Source organism: Emericellopsis atlantica (assembly GCF_019669845.1).
Source record: "Emericellopsis atlantica unplaced genomic scaffold F5Z01scaffold_17, whole genome shotgun sequence".
Lineage (NCBI taxonomy): Eukaryota > Fungi > Ascomycota > Sordariomycetes > Hypocreales > Bionectriaceae > Emericellopsis > Emericellopsis atlantica.
In genome coordinates this window covers 296,626-315,362 of record NW_025764719.1, presented here as the reverse complement: position 1 = coordinate 315,362, position 18,737 = coordinate 296,626, and the positions used below count along the sequence as shown (strand labels likewise).

Sequence of the window (18,737 nt, the reverse complement as noted above, 5' to 3'; positions counted from 1 at the left end):
CTTGCGCAGCGAGGAGGAAACTCCCGCACTGCAAGGGTCGTATTCGATTATCGATGTATCATCAGCCCTGACCCACAGCATGACCTGCATTCTCTACAGACAAGGTTGAGAACAGAGGCGGCCTCCATAACTGCCGTGCAACATGGTTCATGTCTTCAAAGTTCAAGGCAAGGTGATTGCTGCCAATCTGAGGACTTGGGCATAGTATAGTCATGACCAGCAGCAGTGAATGTACACTTGTCGCACCACAGTATGAGGAGAGCGCCACGAGAGTCTGGTGAAGTCTCTCCAAAGGCCTTGGCTCTCGCGTGCTCATCAACAATCAAGTGACAGGGGTCAATCTCACCACCACCGCCGCCAGCCCACGCTGGAGTGCTGGTTCAGGCTGGTTCAGGTCCAGTCCAGTCAGCTCAGGTTCAGTCCATCCAGTCGCTGACAGCGCACCCACCCACCACAGTGCCAGTGACCACCCATCACACCCGCCAGGCACACCCAAAGCGGCCCATCCCCGAGTGACCAGCTAAGGCTATTGCAGGTAATGCTGGTAAGCTACCGTAGCGGCACAGTCTCGACCAGACCGCTCCGGCCAATTCCTCAGGTACCCGCGTCGACAGTCTGTTATCCCCTGGCCTTGTCTTGTCTTGCTGAGTCCGTGTCTAGTCGTCTTGATTCCTCCTCTTTCGGCGCAGCAAATCCATTCTTTACCAGCCCAACTCTGTCGGTCGTTTTCACCAAGGCTGAAGACTCTGCGTCTTCGCCGCTGTCACTCGTTTGAAACACGCGTTTTCTGCGCGGCCAGGAGGAATCGCGCCCTCCTTACTGTGTACTGCAGCATCAGTAGCAACAACACCACCACCACCGCCGACGGCAACGAAACCCAGCTCGACGACGCCACTGAACCCCCCTCGGTCGAACAGCAGATTCTGGCGCCATCGAGACACTGTGTCTTTCCTCCCCGCCATCGCGGTCGACACCGGCCCATCTTGTCTCACCCAGCCTACGTTCCGATAGTCCGTGCTGCCTGCGACAATCATGGCGGGCCACCTGAGACAGCGCTGCCGGCCAAACGTGGCTCATCTGGTCTTGGGTGCCTTTGCCGTGGTCGCCGCTCTGGCTTCGCCGGTGAGGGCCACGGATGGACTTTTATTGCCCGCCCATATTACAGCGCCTCCTGCGCAGCTATCAGATGTACATGCAGCAATCGTCACCGAGGCTGCGACCATGGACGCACAAGAGCTGCGTGTGCGACACGAGTACAAACACATGCACAGGAGGGCGGACAAGGAGGACGCGAAGGAGGACGAGGATACGGATGAGGACAAAGAGACCAATTCGGGCAAGGAGAAAAAGACGAGTGATGACACGAAGAGCGACGAGGAAACCAAAACTGCCGATGACGACGAGGACGAGAGTGACAAAGAGACCAAATCAGTGGCACCTACGAAGATCGTGTCGGCGGACCCTGATGACATCGCTACACGCCCCTTGTCCGTTGCGTCCTCGGCGTCACCAACATCCATTGACCCCGATTCGCCTTTGCCCACGCCTTTTGACGGAACGGCCGCGTCGGAATTCAGAACTGCCGACGGCGACGACAGCTGCCCGGACTATATCAGCCGACTACTCAGCAGCCCGACATTCAACGATTGCTTTCCCTTGTCGATGCTGGTGACGGTAAGCTCTTGCCACAGTCATATTGGGGTGTGTAATCGGCACTGACAGCAACGTTAGAAATCGGACAGCTTCTTTGAGGCTCGACGTCAACTGACCAGCATGGTCCGCGTCCTGGATGCTTCCTGTGGCGCAGACGTGGACTCGTGCGGCGCCTTTATGAACACCGCCGCCCGCAACCTGACCGCCAAGGAGAACTGCCAGGAGGAGTATAAGCAGGGAGTCACGGTCGTCATCGACGCCTACTACGGCCTCATCAACTACGAGGTCATGTACGCTGCTACCTGCCTCCAAGACCCGGACACCGACCAGTACTGCTATGCGGGCGCCCTCACAAACCACACAAACACCTCTGACCGTTATCTTTACTCTCTTCCATACAATCTATCCTTGCCAGCTTCCTCGAACCCTACCTGCAGCTGGTGCAACCAGGAGACACTCGACATCTTCCACGCGGCAGCAGCAGATCGCAGTCTACCCATCTCAAAAACATACGAAGAGGCCGCGCGGATCGTCAACAATCTATGTGACCCTGATTGGGTCAACGGCACGTTGCCCGAAGCCGTCTCGCATGCTGCCCCTGCGGCTCTGGCTCCCCTCGCCATGCTCGGCCTGGGTATGCTCTTGCTGTTTTGAGCGGGAGGACGGGAGCCTGATGCAGCATCGTCTTTGCCATGATACCCTGTCTTTCCCGATTTTGTTGACGATACTCGCATTCTGGCGACACGACCTTTTTTCTTTGGGGTACTAATGATGCGCACGCAGTCGAGGAAGGGGGGGAAAGGCACCCTCAGGATCAGACCAAAAGCGTGGCGTAATAATGGACAAAATTTGATTGAGCGAGCTTTTTTATGACAGATTTTTATACTTGAAGAGCGCTGGATTAATATACACTTATAATATGATGATTTCAGTCATGAGCTTCCCTTGTTTCTTATTAGTGCAAGTGATCGTGTGAGGGAAACCACTTGGCTCACAGCGAGGCTCAATGCTCTGGCCTGTGAGCAACAAGACGCAATTGGACTGGGCCTTGTGGTGTCACAATATGTGCGCGTGTAGCACTGAGGGTACGAAGCGAAGCCAAGCACGCTACAAACCAGCGCCTTGTTTGCGTTGTCGCCTGGAACTTGTCAAACAGGACTCCCTGGTGCTAGTACTACCTTCATATGCTCTAGACTAGGACATCTTTCACTCATACTAAGGTATGTTAAGCGGCTAGACCCCTGCGACAGGCGCCAACGTTGCTGCTAGCTTGTTAATTGAGTTCCGTGCCAGCGACTTATATACGTACCTACTTAGTAGTATCTACTTATGGATAATGGGTGTGGCTTGCTAACTTAATTCCTGCTTCCCAAAGTTACGCTGCAGAAGTGTGGCTAGTGCTCGTGGCTGGCAGCTCCAGCGCCTTGCAGTGGCCCCCGCATTGTGAACCCCGAATCCGAGCGTCAAGCTCCAGCGTGTCCTTCCGGCTTGCGATAAATCCTCCCTCTCACCCGCCCGCCACCATCTCTTCTCCTTCCCCCCCTCAAGACCCAGCCCTCTGCATACATCCAAACGGTCAATTGATTGACATCTTCCTGATCGAGCCACCATGAAGTTCAACCCCATGGCTGCGGCCGCTACGGCGGCCATGCTTTCTGGCGTTGCCCTTGCTGACGAGGCTGACGCCTCTGTCGACATTGAGCTGCCCAAGTTCACCGTAAGGCACACGTTGACAGTCTATCGGTCACATTCACTGACAAGTCGTAGCCCACATCCGTCAAGGCCGACTTCCTCGAGCAGTTCACCGATGACTGGGAATCGCGCTGGAAGGTGTCCAGCGCCAAGAAGGACACCGCTGGCGACGAGGAAGAATGGGCGTACGTAGGCGAATGGGCGGTCGAGGAACCCGTCAAGTACAAGGGCATCGACGGCGATAAGGGTCTTGTCGTCAAGAACCCCGCTGCTCACCACGCCATCTCGGCCAAATTCCCCAAGGCCATCGACAACAAGGACAAGACCCTGGTTGTCCAGTACGAGGTCAAGCTTCAGAGTAAGATTTGCTTGTTTGCCGGAGCTGCGCCATGTCCACCTCGCTAACGACTTCCAGATGGCCTCGAATGTGGCGGTGCTTACATGAAGCTACTGCGCGACAACAAGGCGCTCCACCAGGAGGAGTTTGCCAACACGACGCCCTACGTGATCATGTTCGGTCCCGACAAGTGTGGTCACACCAACAAGGTGCACTTCATCTTCAACCACAAGAACCCCAAGACGGGCGAGTACGAGGAGAAGCACCTCAAGTCGCCGCCCACGGCCAAGATTGTCAAGAGCACCGAGCTCTACACCCTGATTGTCAACCCCGACAACACCTACGCTATCCGCCAGAATGGCAAGGAGGTCAAGACAGGTTCTCTCCTGGAGGACTTCCAGCCCGCCGTCAACCCGCCCGAGGAGATTGACGACCCCAACGACACCAAGCCCGAGGACTGGGTCGACCAGGCCCGCATCCCCGACCCCGAGGCCACCAAGCCTGAGGACTGGGACGAGGAGGCGCCCTTTGAGATCCCCGATGAGGCGGCCGAGCAGCCCGCCGACTGGCTGGTCGACGAGCCTCGCGTCGTCCCTGACCCGGATGCCGTGAAGCCCGCGGACTGGGACGACGATGAGGACGGCGACTGGATTCCCCCCACCGTGCCCAACCCCAAGTGCGCCGAGGCCTCTGGCTGCGGTCCCTGGGAGAGGCCGATGATGAAGAACCCCGCGTACAAGGGCAAGTGGACGGCGCCCTACGTCGACAACCCCGCCTACAAGGGTGTCTGGGCGCCTCGCAAGATCAAGAACCCCGACTACTTCAACGACAAGACACCTGCCAACTTTGAGCCCATGGGTGCCATTGGCTTCGAGATCTGGACCATGCAGAGCGATATCCTCTTTGACAATATCTACATTGGTCACTCGATTGAGGAGGCCGAGAAGTTCGCCGACGAGACCTTCCACGTCAAGCATCCCGTGGAGAAGAGCCTCCTTGACGCCGAGAAGCCCAAGAAGGAGGACAAGCCCAAGTCGCCTCTCGACCTCAACTTCCTCGACGATCCTGTCCTCTACGTCCAGGAGAAGTTTGACCTCTTCATGACCATTGCCCAGAAGGACCCCATTGAGGCCGTCAAGTTTGTGCCCGAAGTCGCCGCTGGTCTTGGCGCGGTCGTTGTAACCCTCCTCGGCCTCGTCGCCGTCATTGTGAGCGCCCTGACTGCCTCTCCTGCCGCCCAACAGACGGCCGCCAAGGCCAAGGAGCAGGTGAAGGATGTCAAGAACAAGACGGCCGAGGCTACCGCCACCGGCGCCGAGAAGGTCAAGGGCGAGGTCAACAAGCGCACCACCCGCAGCCAGTCATAGGAAGACGAGCGTACCGTGGAGGATTCGGAGGAGGATGAGGAAGCCTACTAGGCAAAGACCTGAGACTGGATGGGTGGACATGAGCGCCAGTCAGTCCAGACAGGCCAGTCCGTCAATAAGTATGAACGACAACGCAAGGCAAGTCATGTCAAGTCAAGATGGCTTGAAAGCAAGGAGGACTGCCTGGGGGTGTGTGCATTGGTGTAAGTTCGGCGTTAGCAACAGCAAGTTATAGTCTGTGTCAATTTCCAGTATTATTTCCAAAGGGACGATGATCATTGTTTAATTTTGTCGAGGCTTTCTCGCTGTTCTGTCTCCGTTGAACAAACACCGTTGCGACGTCGCTGACTCGCCTCTGCTGAAATACATGCCCGCCTAACCTTTCCCTCGGTAAATCGCATTGAAATTCATCAGGTGCTGTCGCGGCAAGCAGCGGCATCGGCATAGTTTTGATTAGGTAAGGAGGGTCCCGATCGCGGGGAAGGCCTTCTCCAACCGAGAGTCGGCAGAAGGGAAGTCACGAACGAACAGCCTTAGCAAGCCGGTCCAGCCAGCCTCCACCTCCACACACCCACGGTATAAGTCGGCCTCATATCCGAGGGAGCACTTCCCTACTTCACCCTACCCTACCTTGCCCTACGACGGACGTTTCCTTCTCTTCTCCTCGCAAGTATTCTGCCTTTTCCTCTGTCGCTCAATCATGCGTAGGCTCATCTCGCGTAGCGTCGTCACAGCTACCGCTGGTCGAGCGTCGGCTGCTGCCCCTCGCCCGTCGATTCCCACCATGGCTTCCAAGGGCCATGCGGCCGTCGCCGCCAGGAGGATACACGCCACGGCGCAGCAATTGAAGCCCGCGACCGCGGACGCTGTCGCTGCCGCCCCTGCCTATCCCACGACTCACGAGAAGATTGAGAAGGTCGGCAACACCCCCTACTTCCTCGACAACCAGTTCGTCCAGTCCACGACGGACAAGTTCATCGACCTCCCCGACCCGGCGACCAACAACCTCGTCACCCGCGTGCCCCAAATGACGGACGAGGAGATGAAGGCGGCCGTGGCCAGCGCGGAGAAGGCGTTCAAGGGGTGGCGGGACACCACCGTCCTGGCCCGCCAGCAGATCATGTTCCGCTTCGTGCAGCTCATCAAGGACAACATGGACCGCCTGGCCGCCAGCATCACCCTGGAGCAGGGCAAGACCTTTGCGGATGCCAAGGGTGACGTCCTCCGCGGTCTGCAAGTCGCTGAGGCCGCGTGCGGGGCGCCCGAGCTGCTCAAGGGTGAGGTGCTCGAGGTGGCCAAGGATATGGAGACACGCACGTACCGTGAGCCATTGGGTGTCACGGCTGCCATCTGTCCCTTTAGTGAGTCGCATCGCCACCTCAGACGGAGACGCTGTTGCTAATCTTGATCAGACTTCCCTGCTATGATTCCCCTGTGGTGCATCCCCATCGCCACAGTCACCGGCAACACACTCATCCTCAAGCCCTCTGAGCGCGACCCTGGCTGTGCCATGATTCTCGCCGAGCTTGTGCAGAAGGCTGGCTTCCCCGCCGGCGTGGTGAACATTATCCACGGTGCCCACCGCACCGTCGACTTCATCCTCGACGAGCCCGCGATCAAGGCCATCAGTTTTGTTGGTGGCAACAAGGCCGGCGAGTACATCTTCTCGCGCGGCTCAGCCAACGGCAAGCGCGTCCAGGCCAACCTAGGCGCCAAGAACCACGCCGCCGTGCTGCCTGACGCCAACAAGAACCACTTCCTCAACAGTGTGGTGGGCGCCGCTTTCGGTGCTGCCGGTCAACGCTGCATGGCCCTCAGCACTCTGGTCATGGTTGGCGAGACCAAGGAATGGCTGTCCGAGGTCGCCGACCGCGCCAGGGAGCTGCAGGTCAACGGTGGCTTCGAGGAGGGCGCTGACCTCGGTCCCGTCATCTCCCCCCAGAGCAAGCAGCGCATCGAGCACCTCATCTCGACCGCCGAGCAGGAGGGTGCCACTATCCTCCTGGACGGCCGTGGCAAGGGTCCTTCCAAGTACCCCAACGGCAACTGGGTCAGCCCTACCATCATCTCCAACGTCACCCCGGACATGACCTGCTACAAGGAGGAGATCTTTGGGCCGGTCCTGGTCTGCCTGAATGTGGACACGATTGACGATGCGATTGAACTGATCAACAAGAACGAGTACGGAAACGGCACGGCCATCTTCACGCGCTCCGGCGCCACGGCCGAGACCTTCCGTCGCAACATTGAGGCTGGGCAAATTGGCATCAACGTGCCCATCCCCGTGCCGTTGCCCATGTTCAGCTTCACCGGCAACAAGGCCAGCGTCGCCGGTGGCGGCGCCAGCACTTTCTACGGCAAGCCTGGCATCAACTTTTACACACAGCTCAAGACGGTAACGGCTATGTGGTCGGGCGCGGATGCGGTGGCGAAGAAGGCGAGCGTGCACATGCCCACGTTGTAGTAGGGAGGCTGATGGGATGCGTGGCGGTCAACGAGATTTATTTACAATGTCAGCATTAAGTGTACCCATGCAGCAGGAAGCCTTTGAGCCAAGTGCCCGTAATTCATCATGCAGCGTCCTGGTCCGTATGTTAAGGTGGCCTTACCTCCAGACCCCTAGAAGCAACCGTGTCAAGTCCATCTCCTCAGCGCGTAGAAGACATCATGCATCATTCAATAAGAAAAAAAAATCATCATGTTCGTATCGTTAAAGTGACAGAGGACCGAAGAGACAAAAGGCAAAAATTAGATATACATGGTAGACATGTTATATGTGGATAGACACCTTGATGTATTTTCCGACATGGAGCGGATTTGAACCGCTGCGGCCGAAGCCATATGATTACTGATGACTGCATATGATAGAAGTCTTCGAGTCATACCCATTAACCACTCTGGCACCATGCCTGTAAGATGACATAACGTGTTGTAATGTGAAAATACCTAGTCTATTTTACTATACATACCCCTTGCCTAAACCTAACCTTCACCTTTATCTTCACCCTTTCTACCAATCTTCATTAGTGGATTGCCTTGAATTGACGATACGATGAGATTTTTAATCACTCAAGCTTGGATGAAGATCATCACGTCTGTTCACTTGGATGTTGCGTCCTCGTGAAGGGGATTCGAGTTATGTATTTGCGGTGCAACCCATCTTCACCAGCGCGACAGGCATCACAGCACGCTAAGGCCGAATTCACACGCCGTCGTAATTACATCTCTATTTCACTACAGCTCAGCTCAGGATATTCCACATGCGAATCCGGCCACCGTCGTTGCCCACCGCCAACAGGTCGCTGCCCCTTCCAAACGCGACGCTCGAGATCCGGCCCAGCGGCGTCTGCTCCGTCGGCCAGTTCCTGTACACGGTGCACGTGGGCAGATGCGCCAGCTTGAGCGCGTCCTTTTTGTGCACCGACGCAAACGCCAGCAGCTGGCCGTCCGGGCTGAATGTGAGTGTGGTGATGGGCGTGATGAGCTGCTCGAACACACGGGTGGGCGTGGGGTCCTCGTGCAGGGCGACGTCGTCGTCGTCGATGTTCTTCTTCTTGTCGATGAGCGTAGAGCGTTCGTAGATGTTGGTGATGCCCGTGTTGGAGCCCACGGCGACCCAGCGATCCTCACCTAGTGCATGCGGTCCGCCGCGACCACCCAGCGCGATGACGGTGCCCCCGACGGAGCCGTCGTCGTGCCATATCCCGAGGAACTTCTTGCTCTCCACGCTGTACTCGCCCACCTGTCCGTCCCGGCCCAGAACGCTCAGCCCCTCACCGCTCCGCCACCAGGCGTAGTCCGCGATACCATCCTGGCTCGTCATCCTCGCCGACGCGATCCACTGCATCGAGCCCGTGCTGATGATGCTCACAATGCCGCCGCTCTTCTTCGTCGACGCCTTGAGCGCCATGTACCGTCCGCAAGGGCTCATCTTGAAGTGCTCCATGGTCTTGTGCTCCAGCCCGTGGCCCTGGATCTGCGACGTCTTCTGCACCACGCCCGAGGGCAGATCCCAGTGGTGAAAGTACCGCCGCCGCCCGGCAAAGAAGATCTTGTCGCCCTTGGGGTACATGAATTCGGCCCGTCGCACGTCCACCTGCTTGACTTGCACAGACGTCAACTGCGGGTTCGGTGTCGGGTGGGCCTCGGGCGCAATATGGTGCAGGTACAGCACGCCCGCCTTGCTGGAGGAGAGGAGGACGGGGAACTCGGGGTGGAAGGAAAGGCAGTCGGCCGGCGCTCTGTGGCGGTCGGGAATCTCCCTCGTGCGCTGAATGTCCAGCGTCTCGGGCTTCAGTCTCCTCTTGCCTTGCCCTGAGGCCATACCGGATTCTGACAGTTTGTTGACATCCCGCAAGAACTTCTCCAGCGGCTGAGCCTCGACGTCTGAGTCGTCGGCGTCGCTGGCCGAAGAATCAGATGTAGCGGCCGATTTTCTCCTGCCCTTGGACGGCCGTCCTTGAGATGCTGTCGCCCAGGCCGGCTGCGGGTTCAATCGGAGATATTGCTGGCGTAGTCGTCGAGAGTATTCTGTGCCGCTGACCACGTCCTCTGCCTCGGATATCCTCAGTTTCCGGAGACGGTTCGTGTTCGCGAGGGATATGGCAAGCCTGTCGTCGTCGCTATCCTCCCACACGGCCGGATCGGGGCCAGTCGTGCGTTCCTTTGTCACAGCGGGGGCAGGTTTCGCGCCGGATGGGCCTGTGTCGAACGCAAAGAGATCTGCATCGGCAACGTCCTCCAGTTCGTTCACCTCGTCCGCGAGGTCAATGTCGCCGTCTTCATCTTGATGGTCCGCCTCAGCGCCATTGTACTGGAAGAGCGAGTCCTTGAATCCGGCCTTGTTGCCTAGAACAAGGCGCTCGAGCTCTTCCTCGTCCGAGTCCTTCTCAAAGATACCGCCGCGGGGCACCTTGGAGGTGGCTTCATCCGACTCGAAACCGGAGAATTCGCTGCCAGAGACCGATGTCTCGCTTGACATGTCGTCATCGTCGGCTTTGCGCGGTGCCATGGTGGGAGGTGATTGAAGGTTGATGCGTGGTGGATAATTAGGCGGAGGCTCACAGAGTCAGAGCACGACGCCTGGGAATTTATTTTTTTTCTTCTCTCTTGCAGCGACTTCAGCCTTGCAGCGGCGCCCCGCCATGGTGGGGACACATTGGATACAATTAGCCAATCAGATACAGCTATCATGGCGAGGCTGTAAGTACATCCAACTCTCTATATTGTATATACATTATTTTCCATGGCAAATCAATGCAGTCTCTCGCTTCTAATAGACTCATGAGGATGCCCTGACTACTTGCGAGATCCTGTCTTGTATTTGGTGCAAGTCGGGACTGACCGCCTCCGCCGAGCGCAACGACATGACAGCGCCTTGCTGCGCGACATCAATCATCTTGTCGACTCTCGCCCCCTGCGCAAGTCCTGACACCAGAACGCCCAGGAACGTGTCGCCTGCGCCATTGACAGACACCACGTCTTCGACATTCTCGACGGCCGGGTATAGGCGCATGTAGATGCCACCAATGGTGGGATGGTCCACTGCGCGCGCGAGGATGTGCTGCCGCTCCTCCGTTGCCCACAGACGAGGATCCTCTGGTCTAAGGAGGGTGGCCAGCAACACGCCTTTGGGTCCCAGCTTGGTGGCAATCGTGGGTATGTACGGTAGAAGCTGCACCATCTGGACCGGGATGCCAGCATCAGTCAGCTCGCGCGAGGTCATGTACACAAACTTCTCCCTCGCACCACGCATGCCGAACGCGTCGATGACGCCGAACCATTCATTGGTGTCAAAGTACCCTCGCTGCTTGGCCTGCTCATACATGGCCGCCAGCTCATACGTGTTGGGCGAGGCGAGGTCCATACTCGACTGGGGGAAGACGGTGAGCGCGGGAGCTCCATTCGTGAGACCGAAGAGTCGTCGCGATTTCTCCACCGACACCGGCTCAAACACGATATTGCACTCGCCTTTCGCTCCTGCTTTGACGAGTGTCTTGATGTTGGTCTCGCTCCAGTTGCCGTCGACAACAAGCCAATTTGGTCGGCTTTGCTCTAGGACACGCTTGAGCAAATCAGGGTCGGCGTCGTAGTTGAAAATGTCCATGTCGGCCATGGCCATGACGAGATCTTTCTTGCCATCGTTAATGGCGACATATTGGGCTGTGCGGTACGTCTGTGTGTCTTGAAGCTTGGACACCAAGACCGGATCGAGGCCCTCGGACTCGAGGGATGACAGGATTGTAGAGCCCCAGCTAGAGAGTCTGTCAGTACACCATCCTCTACTCCGTAGACGGGACTATGTGACTTACGTATCGTTGGCAATGAGACTGGCCAGCTTGACACGAGACTTGTCTCCGCTGGCACGATGGGCAGCGAGCGCGACATTGTGTCCGACGCCACCTACAGATTGCCGGATAGCTGCCGGGTTGGAGGTATGCAGTTGTGGTGCAATTTCGCTCTTGGAAGATGGTGTGTAATCGCAGCTCAGGTCGACGGCCACCGAGCCAGCAACGAGAATGTCAGAGGAAGGGTCACTTGGGATCGGGGCATGGGCAGGGACTGGTGCAGATGGTGTCGATTGTCTATCTACAAATTAGATCTACCCAACTCTGCAACCACCCGCGCACTTACTGGCTCGCAGTGGGCTGGAACGACGGGTCTTCCAAGCGCGCCAGCTCAACGGCGACATTGGCCGCCCTGATGAGATTCGACTTGACAAGCGCTATGTTGGCCACGACCGCCTTGTTGCCCGTCAGCTCCTTCAGCCTCCCGAGAACGTACGGTGTGTTTTTGCTGCCAGTGAAGCCCTTCTCATCCGCCTCGGTGACTGCTTGCTCAATGGCGGCGCGGATCTCAGGCAGCGGGATACCGTATTCTTCGGGGACTGGGTTGGCAAAGAGAAGACCAGACTCAATGTTCAGTCTCTCTTGGCTCAGAATCATAGCCGCCGCCTCGCGCTCCGTGTTGACGACTGAGGGACTCGGTGTGCCGCTGTTGCGTGCCCAGAACCCGGGGAAGTCAATGTCCTTGCTCCGTCCGTCGGCAAAGGTCGAAACGAGACAGCCCTGCGTCTCGAGGAACTCGAGCGTCCGCGGGATGTCGAGGAACCCTTTGCATCCGCTTGCTACAACGGCGACCCTGGTGCGTCCCAGCTCTGTGAGATCAGCCGAGACATCCATTGTGTTCTCGCCGCCGCGGTGGACGCCACCCAAGCCGCCAGTTCCGAAGACGCGGATGCCGGCCAGACGAGCGAGAAGCATGGTGCCTGAGATTGTGGTGCCACCATGGATCTTACGCCCAGCTAGGCCCTGGAGACTGATCAGCGTTGAAGAGGCAACTCGGGTACAGGCAAGCCTACCATCCCCACGAGATACGACACATCCCTCCTTGACACTTTGACGGCATTGCCCGCCTCAATCATCTGTACGATCTCGCTCGGCGACACACCAACGGTAGGTACGCCGTCAACGATGGCAATGATAGCGGGGATGCCACCATAGCTCCGGATCAGCTCTTCGTGTTCATAGGCGAGATCCTTTCCCATAGCTCCGTGCGTGTAGATTGTCGACTCCAGCGCCACCACAGGCTGCCTGTCGGCGATTGCCTGCCTGATCTCCTTGGAGACATGCAGACCGTCCGGAAACCCCTGAGACTGCGATTGACCACCCAGACTGAAGCATCTAGACTGCTGGCAAGCTGATCGAAGAGATCGGGGCACTTGCCTCCTCAGAGGCGTGAACACTCGCTGGCAGCTCATGATCGCAGTGCTTGTCGGGGGGCCGGATGCGAGACACTCAGTGCAGGTTCTCAGCCTGCTTCAAGCACCAGGATGCTGCGCAGAGCAATTCGGATAGGCTATCAACGATGAGATCACTGTGGCTGGAGTGTGCGTTCGGGAGATGTGTGGAGAGAAGTGAGGAGGTTCAGGCTGCGACTAACGTGAGCTGAAGTTCCCGAGACTCAAAAGTGGAAAGCGCGTTCCACGGTCGCGTGTCGGCGCCTGCCGGTTCTCGGACACCCTCCACTTCCACTTCACTCACTCCTTGCCATTGAGGTGCAAGTTCAATCATCTTTCGCTTCTCAGCATATGTCAACGTGCAAGAATCGTCGCTTCCGCATGTACTGATGCAGCAGCTGAGGCATCGTACCGCCGACCTTACATTCTCGACACCAAGGTGATCAAGATGTCGGACCACGGACCGACGCCGACAGATAGATGCAGCTCTCTCTACGTGCGTCGCCAAGGCTGCAAGGAGCAGTGAAGCTTGAACATCGCTCGCAGCGTCTTCACAGCCAAGTCTAAAGTCCGCTCTGGATGATTTGACGTAATGCAGCAAAAGATGCGTAGTCATGGAACTTCTTTCAACCCGTGACCCTGATCGTCCTCCTTGGCAGTCACATATCCCAAATTGAGAGTGGCCCTTACAGAGTACATTCATGCCCCCAAGCGACATGTTAATCTATATCCCTGCCGCTCGCTTCGCAAACCAGGTTACCGCTCCTGGCTGCCCATGAATCGAATGCGGTCTTTCTCGAGTGAAGATGACACGCAGCAGCCCTTTGTCGCTCTCCAATCCCACGAGCCAGCAGCATGCGTTCCCTCATCCAGCTACTAGGCGCGACGGCGCTATTCATTGCAAAGACTCGGGCAGACGAGAGTATAGTGCATGACGGGCAGCTGGCGACACCAGGCCTGGTCATTGTCAACGCACCACAGCCCAAGACGCCTTTAGGGGGTGGTAATTAATGGTTTCCGCGCACCATGAATGAGTGCCTCACTAAAACGTTGCAGACACGCTGCACATCTCCCTCGACGTCACCGCCAACGGTCATCTCCCCCTCAATCTCGAAGACGACAGTCCTACGCGCATTCACAACATTTCTATCTTCTTGTCCAGCTATTCTCTCGGCAACAACTTCACCGTGACCAATGGCACAGCGGGCCGAGACGAGGCCAGCCTCGGAAACATTCTAGAGCAGGAGCCTGGAAGCACAGTGAAGCACGTCAACTGGGTTTGGCCAGACTGCCTTGTCGGCGATGGTGGTAGCGACGGTGATCGTGGGAACTACAACGTGCGTGAACCGCTGATAAAATGCGCAACTCTCGAGCCTGGCTGACCACATGGACTAGATCTCCATCCGCCAGTACTTTCGCCTCAACGACGAGGACCACTATACAATCTACGACCTGCCGATCGCCGTGACCAACGGTATCCCCGAAGATGATGATCGTCCATCGTGCGAGTCGCTGATGAACGAGCTGTTGTCGCCAGAGGAGATTGATGCGGAGGATGCGAACAAGGTCGGTTTCTTCCTGGATCCTGACAGCGACATTGAGCTCGATTATGACGAGCTCGAAGACGAAAGTTCGATGCTGGCGCTCAGTTGGGTCATGCTCGGTGCGGTCTTCGTTCTCGCTATTGCATAGTCGGACCACTGTCGTGCTTGTCGTACGGAGGGAACATTGTTGGGTCTTGGCTGTTCCAGAGTCCGCCTTCACGTGTATTGTATCGGAACCAAGACAAGGCCGACAACGCGCGACTGACAGCTTGATGCAAGTTCATGCGGGAAGCGGTGAGATTTGTTGCTAGGTTGGTTCGGAACTTCGGTTCAACGCCTTTCAGGCCAAAAAGTGGCAGAAAGCTTCTCGGGGCAGTCGCCCAAATAGGTATTCAAATCGGCTCCACCACAGCTCGATCTGCGTCAATGCAACACGGGTAGGCACCCGTTCAAGGTTCACGTGTCTTTCTCCCCAGTTCATTCGCATGTCAGTTTCTTGACTATCAAGGGCGAACACAGCAGAGGGCAGTTGTTGACCACAAATGATCAGTGAGCCAGCGGCTCCGTGGCTCTTCATCGTGACCAGTCGACAGCGACGCGACCTGGCCAACCCCCGGTTCCACCCAAAGGAGGCACTCGGTGATCACTCGCATTTCTCATGCTGTGCGGCAGAGGGACAAGTAATTACTGCGGCAGACACACCACGGCGGGGCACGAGCAGCATGCCAATCTGGCAGCAAGTCTGGCCCTTTATTATGGTTTATCTTAGGCTGTCGTCAATTCCCCGCAAAGTGGCTTTTGACAGCTACGGGCCTCGGCCCCCTTCCATCGGCCCTTATTGTCCTTTGCAGACAAGAACTCGGCGGGTTGGCTTAATTAAGACCATGATCCAAGGAGCACGCATATCGATATTCTGCACATGACTCCACCTTTGGGTGACAATCTGGGGTTCATATATCATACCAAGGACGTCCAGTCTTGACGTTGGTCCAGTCCCTGGCTCACATTCATCCTCGCCCTCTTCACATCCAGCCGCCTAGTTACGTTGCACCTCGACGTCGACTTCAACATGCCATTTCATCGGGGTCTTCTCCCTCGCGAGGGATTATGCATGGACGTGGTCCTGCGTCTCATCCGCCTGACTGCGCTGAATCCCTCGCTGCTGCTGCCCCTCGTCCTGCTCGCGCGGTACACCAAGCAGGGCCAGGATCTCTCCATCCTCCACCCGGACGCCAACAAGCGACTGCACACGCTCACCTACCTGGCGCTGGCGCGCTTTGTCAGCAACTGGTTTTCGGACAAGGTGCGCAACAACTGGGTGGATGACAAGTATGACTGGTCCAAGGAGATTGTCGTCGTGACGGGTGGCGCAGGCGGCATCGGTGGTGAGATTGTCAAGTTGTTCGAGGAAAAGGGCGTGACGGTTGTTGTTCTTGATGTGCAGCCCATGAGCTTCTCGCATGGTGAGTCCGGAGCCCCCAGCCATGGGTACTCAACTATCACGGTGCCAGGGCGGAAAGACTGACAGAAAACAGGCTCCCGCGTTCATCACTTCAACTGTGATCTTCGCTCCCCTCAGGCCGTCAATGCTACCGCCGACCAGATCCGCGCCCAGATCGGCCATCCTACCATTGTCATCAACAATGCCGGCGTCGCGCGCGGCAAGACCGTCCTCGAGGCCGACCCGGCGGATATCCGTTTCACGTTCGACGTGAACACATTCGCCCCCTTCTGGACGGCCCAGGCGTTCCTCCCCCACATGGTCGAGAAGAACCACGGCATGATCGTGACGGTCTCCTCGTACGCAGCCTGGCTGACGATTTCCAACATGGTCGACTACGGCGCCAGCAAAGCAGCCTCTCTCGCCTTCCACGAGGGTATCACGGCTGAGATCGCCACCAAGTACAAGGCCAACAAGGTGCGGACGGTCGTGGTGCACCCCGGCCACACGCGGACGCCGCTGTTCCAGGGCTATGACCAGAAGACGGGCTTCCTCATGCCCGAGCAGTTCCCCGAATCCATCGCGCAAGCGGTCGTCGAGAAGGTCCTCTCTGGGACGAGCGGCAGCGTCATCCTGCCCGAGGCGGGTGGCTTGCTGCCTGGTCTGAGGGCATTCCCGGACTGGTACCAGCTGCGTGTGCGCGCCAAGGCGCAGTACATGGACAAGTGGAAGGGCAGGCAGGTCATCTCCGACGTGAACGCAACGTATGACAAGGAGGATGCCAGCGAGAGTACGGTCCTGGTGTCCGAGGAGAAGCAGTGAGCGCTGTCAATGTGTGGAGTACCCCAGCGTATACGTGTATGTTTGATGAGCCTCCTTTTTAATGCAACCCAGATCGAATCAAAAGATGATGGCCGTGATGTTGCCCTGTGCGTTCTCCCCTACCACACATCGCTCGTCCCCGGCGATGTACCCTTTACCGAGCAGTCGGTCCCACCACTCGTCTGGAAACTGCACCTCGTCCTGCGTGATGCCCTCCCCATCGGGGTCACAACCGCTTCCCTCGCTCGTGACTCCGTTTAGCCGCAACTTTGGGCGGACATGCACCGAGAGCGTCTCGAGCATGAAACAATGACGTGCCGTGATTCTGACACCAGCCTTTCTGTCAAAGACCTCTGCCACCGTGAGGTAGGGGAAGTCGTCATGACGCCAGCAGGCGCTGTACCCCGGCCATTCGTCATGCATCATGTCCCTGCTAGTATCTTGTTGCGTCGAGAGGCCCCTTCGACAGAATGTGAGCCCCTCCCCGTTCTCCACGCCACACTCTGCCAGCCATTTGGGCCCAATGCCCGCCAGCGGGATGCCCGTGACACGGACAGAATGCAACCTTGGCGGTATGGGGCTGGCGTGAGGCCCCGTACACCAGCGATGATCCTCCTCATGGAAGAAGACAGAGCCGGTCGTGGCACCGGTGTACGGATCGCGGGTGACGTTGTCGATTTCGAGGCTCCGGAGTCGTGGCGTCTGAGACTGTCGGACGCCCCAGACCGACAGGTCGCTATTGACTAGCCTATGGACAACAGTCGGTCCTCCGGTCTCGGGTTTCTCCCTGTTCCCAGGGTCGAGAGAGGGGCGGTAAGGCGACGGTGAAGAGATATCCCACATAACTAGTCGCTCGAGGGGGTCGTCCTCCGCGTACGGCGACCGGTTGGGTTGCCAGATGTACACGACGTAGTGCGTGCTGTTGTGCGCTGAGAAGAACCGGTCGTGATCCGTCAGCGGTAAACCAAGGTAGTGAATCTTCCATTCTGATCGGAAAGTGACTCTCCAGAGAGACAACGATGGAGGTGCGTCTTTGACGGGCAGGATACCGTCCCACTGAGCCGTTCTCGCGACGTCGAATGCAGTCGCAAAGTGGCGGTGCGCACTCGTCCTCTCGTTAAGTGCGTGAAAGGCATCCTCCTCGCACCACTCGACAATCACAACCCCATCTTTGAGTCTCAGTCGTCGCAAGACTCTGCCGGTCCGCGAAAAGGGCACCTCGACTTGCTCATTAGTGTGCAGATCTCTCAGCTGTAGCCCCAGTCCATCCGGCGCCGGATACACAAGCAGGCCACTCTCTGCGTCAAACGTCCAGAAAGGATCAGGATGCTGTAGGGCAGACGTTCGCTCATCAAGCATAAGATGGCGGTTCCAAGGATGGACAGCCACGCAGCCGGAGGTATCCGTCTCAATATCCATTGCCCGCCATGGCGCGGCGGTTCCCAAATGCCAGTATCGCCGTGCGAGAGTCGCAAAGACCTTTGCCCAATCGACGTTGACTGACGATGACGACGGCGTGTTGATGCGGCGCGCTTCCAAGGAGAGGGGAAAATGCTGCTTTATGAGGCTGACGCAGAGGTCGGAGCGGGTGAGGACCGCGTGGCTCTGACGATTCAGACGGCGGAGGGCCAGTGTCGAGGCGGGCGACAGGTAGCCGAGGACCTCGATGAAAAGCTCATAGGGGAGGTCGAGGAGGGATGCTGCCGCTGTTGAAGGCGCGTCTTGTGGGATGGAGTCGATGGGCTTTGTCGCGCGCACTGGCGAAGCAGCGTCCCCCATCGCGATAGGTACCCTCGATGCGTTTTAAAGGTAATGCGAACGGCACAAGATGACGGCTGAGATGCAGTCCACTTGTGTGCGCTCCCCACGGGTAGGTCTCAACTACTGCAGTCATGTGTGAGGCTTGTCCACGATCGGAGCTTTTGGGGCGAGTCGATCAAGTTACGCGAACGAGGGTCCCCCCACAAGAGAATCAACACGAGCTGGGAGCCGGACACGGGAGCAAGAGCTCATTGAGAGAGAGATGCTGTCGCTGTGATTCAATGGCAAGGACGAGGTTGGAGTTGGAACGACATCTGTCGAAAGTTAGAAGAAGTGTTCTCACTGATATAGTGTGCAAGGTATATAAGTGCAATTTTGAAGC

The 18,737-nt window shown here is 57.5% G+C and overlaps 7 protein-coding genes and 1 non-coding gene across 8 annotated transcripts; 5 read left to right on the top strand and 3 right to left on the bottom strand.

Moving 5' to 3' along the window:
* Positions 1–705: 705 nt before the first annotated feature.
* On the top strand, positions 706–2,483 carry F5Z01DRAFT_160907 (uncharacterized protein). Its single transcript, XM_046257799.1, has 2 exons — positions 706–1,674; positions 1,732–2,483. The coding sequence occupies exons 1-2, from the start codon at positions 1,033–1,035 to the stop codon at positions 2,305–2,307; spliced, it is 1,218 nt and encodes a 405-aa protein (XP_046117205.1). The 5' UTR covers positions 706–1,032; the 3' UTR covers positions 2,308–2,483.
* A 619-nt stretch (positions 2,484–3,102) lies between these two features.
* Positions 3,103–5,170, top strand: F5Z01DRAFT_160837 (Calreticulin family-domain-containing protein). Its single transcript, XM_046257797.1, has 3 exons — positions 3,103–3,370; positions 3,421–3,703; positions 3,761–5,170. The coding sequence occupies exons 1-3, from the start codon at positions 3,263–3,265 to the stop codon at positions 5,047–5,049; spliced, it is 1,680 nt and encodes a 559-aa protein (XP_046117204.1). The 5' UTR covers positions 3,103–3,262; the 3' UTR covers positions 5,050–5,170.
* Positions 5,171–5,542: 372 nt separating this feature from the next.
* On the top strand, positions 5,543–7,629 carry F5Z01DRAFT_160851 (Aldehyde/histidinol dehydrogenase). The gene is made up of 3 exons (XM_046257798.1): positions 5,543–5,719; positions 5,773–6,410; positions 6,462–7,629. Exons 2-3 carry the CDS (start codon positions 5,834–5,836, stop codon positions 7,511–7,513), a joined length of 1,629 nt encoding a protein of 542 aa, XP_046117203.1. The 5' UTR covers positions 5,543–5,719; positions 5,773–5,833; the 3' UTR covers positions 7,514–7,629.
* A 222-nt stretch (positions 7,630–7,851) lies between these two features.
* Positions 7,852–7,959, bottom strand: F5Z01DRAFT_t60. Its single transcript has one exon. It is a non-coding gene; the product is annotated as a tRNA-Ser (tRNA).
* Positions 7,960–8,146: 187 nt separating this feature from the next.
* On the bottom strand, positions 8,147–12,808 carry F5Z01DRAFT_743850 (Indigoidine synthase A like protein-domain-containing protein; the record flags this gene model as incomplete). Its single annotated transcript, XM_046266905.1, has 6 exons — positions 8,147–10,108; positions 10,394–11,303; positions 11,361–11,633; positions 11,683–12,359; positions 12,410–12,703; positions 12,770–12,808. 6 exons carry the CDS (start codon positions 12,806–12,808, stop codon positions 8,291–8,293), a joined length of 4,011 nt encoding a protein of 1,336 aa, XP_046117202.1. The 3' UTR covers positions 8,147–8,290.
* A 595-nt stretch (positions 12,809–13,403) lies between these two features.
* F5Z01DRAFT_160789 (uncharacterized protein) lies at positions 13,404–14,940 on the top strand. Its single transcript, XM_046257794.1, has 3 exons — positions 13,404–13,790; positions 13,844–14,124; positions 14,183–14,940. Exons 1-3 carry the CDS (start codon positions 13,643–13,645, stop codon positions 14,477–14,479), a joined length of 726 nt encoding a protein of 241 aa, XP_046117201.1. The 5' UTR covers positions 13,404–13,642; the 3' UTR covers positions 14,480–14,940.
* F5Z01DRAFT_160790 (uncharacterized protein) lies at positions 14,941–16,633 on the top strand. The gene is made up of 2 exons (XM_046257795.1): positions 14,941–15,794; positions 15,867–16,633. The coding sequence occupies exons 1-2, from the start codon at positions 15,401–15,403 to the stop codon at positions 16,592–16,594; spliced, it is 1,122 nt and encodes a 373-aa protein (XP_046117200.1). The 5' UTR covers positions 14,941–15,400; the 3' UTR covers positions 16,595–16,633.
* F5Z01DRAFT_160791 (uncharacterized protein) lies at positions 16,634–18,708 on the bottom strand. Its single transcript, XM_046257796.1, has one exon. The coding sequence runs from the start codon at positions 18,371–18,373 to the stop codon at positions 16,673–16,675; it is 1,701 nt and encodes a 566-aa protein (XP_046117199.1). The 5' UTR covers positions 18,374–18,708; the 3' UTR covers positions 16,634–16,672.
* Positions 18,709–18,737: the final 29 nt, after the last annotated feature.

Bases quoted from the DNA above. Each gene is read 5' to 3' on its own strand.
- F5Z01DRAFT_160907 (XM_046257799.1), top strand. From the start codon at position 1,033: ATGGCGGGCCACCTGAGACAGCGCTGCCGGCCAAACGTGGCTCATCTG. The intron at 1,675-1,731 runs GTAAGCTCTTGC...CAGCAACGTTAG, and splicing joins CCTTGTCGATGCTGGTGACG to AAATCGGACAGCTTCTTTGA.
- F5Z01DRAFT_160851 (XM_046257798.1), top strand. From the start codon at position 5,834: ATGGCTTCCAAGGGCCATGCGGCCGTCGCCGCCAGGAGGATACACGCC. The intron at 6,411-6,461 runs GTGAGTCGCATC...AATCTTGATCAG, and splicing joins GGCTGCCATCTGTCCCTTTA to ACTTCCCTGCTATGATTCCC.
- F5Z01DRAFT_160837 (XM_046257797.1), top strand. From the start codon at position 3,263: ATGAAGTTCAACCCCATGGCTGCGGCCGCTACGGCGGCCATGCTTTCT. The intron at 3,371-3,420 runs GTAAGGCACACG...GACAAGTCGTAG, and splicing joins TTGAGCTGCCCAAGTTCACC to CCCACATCCGTCAAGGCCGA. The intron at 3,704-3,760 runs GTAAGATTTGCT...AACGACTTCCAG, and splicing joins GTACGAGGTCAAGCTTCAGA to ATGGCCTCGAATGTGGCGGT.
- F5Z01DRAFT_160791 (XM_046257796.1), bottom strand. From the start codon at position 18,373: ATGGGGGACGCTGCTTCGCCAGTGCGCGCGACAAAGCCCATCGACTCC.
- F5Z01DRAFT_160789 (XM_046257794.1), top strand. From the start codon at position 13,643: ATGCGTTCCCTCATCCAGCTACTAGGCGCGACGGCGCTATTCATTGCA. The intron at 13,791-13,843 runs GTAATTAATGGT...AAAACGTTGCAG, and splicing joins CAAGACGCCTTTAGGGGGTG to ACACGCTGCACATCTCCCTC. The intron at 14,125-14,182 runs GTGCGTGAACCG...CACATGGACTAG, and splicing joins GTGATCGTGGGAACTACAAC to ATCTCCATCCGCCAGTACTT.
- F5Z01DRAFT_160790 (XM_046257795.1), top strand. From the start codon at position 15,401: ATGCCATTTCATCGGGGTCTTCTCCCTCGCGAGGGATTATGCATGGAC. The intron at 15,795-15,866 runs GTGAGTCCGGAG...GACAGAAAACAG, and splicing joins GCCCATGAGCTTCTCGCATG to GCTCCCGCGTTCATCACTTC.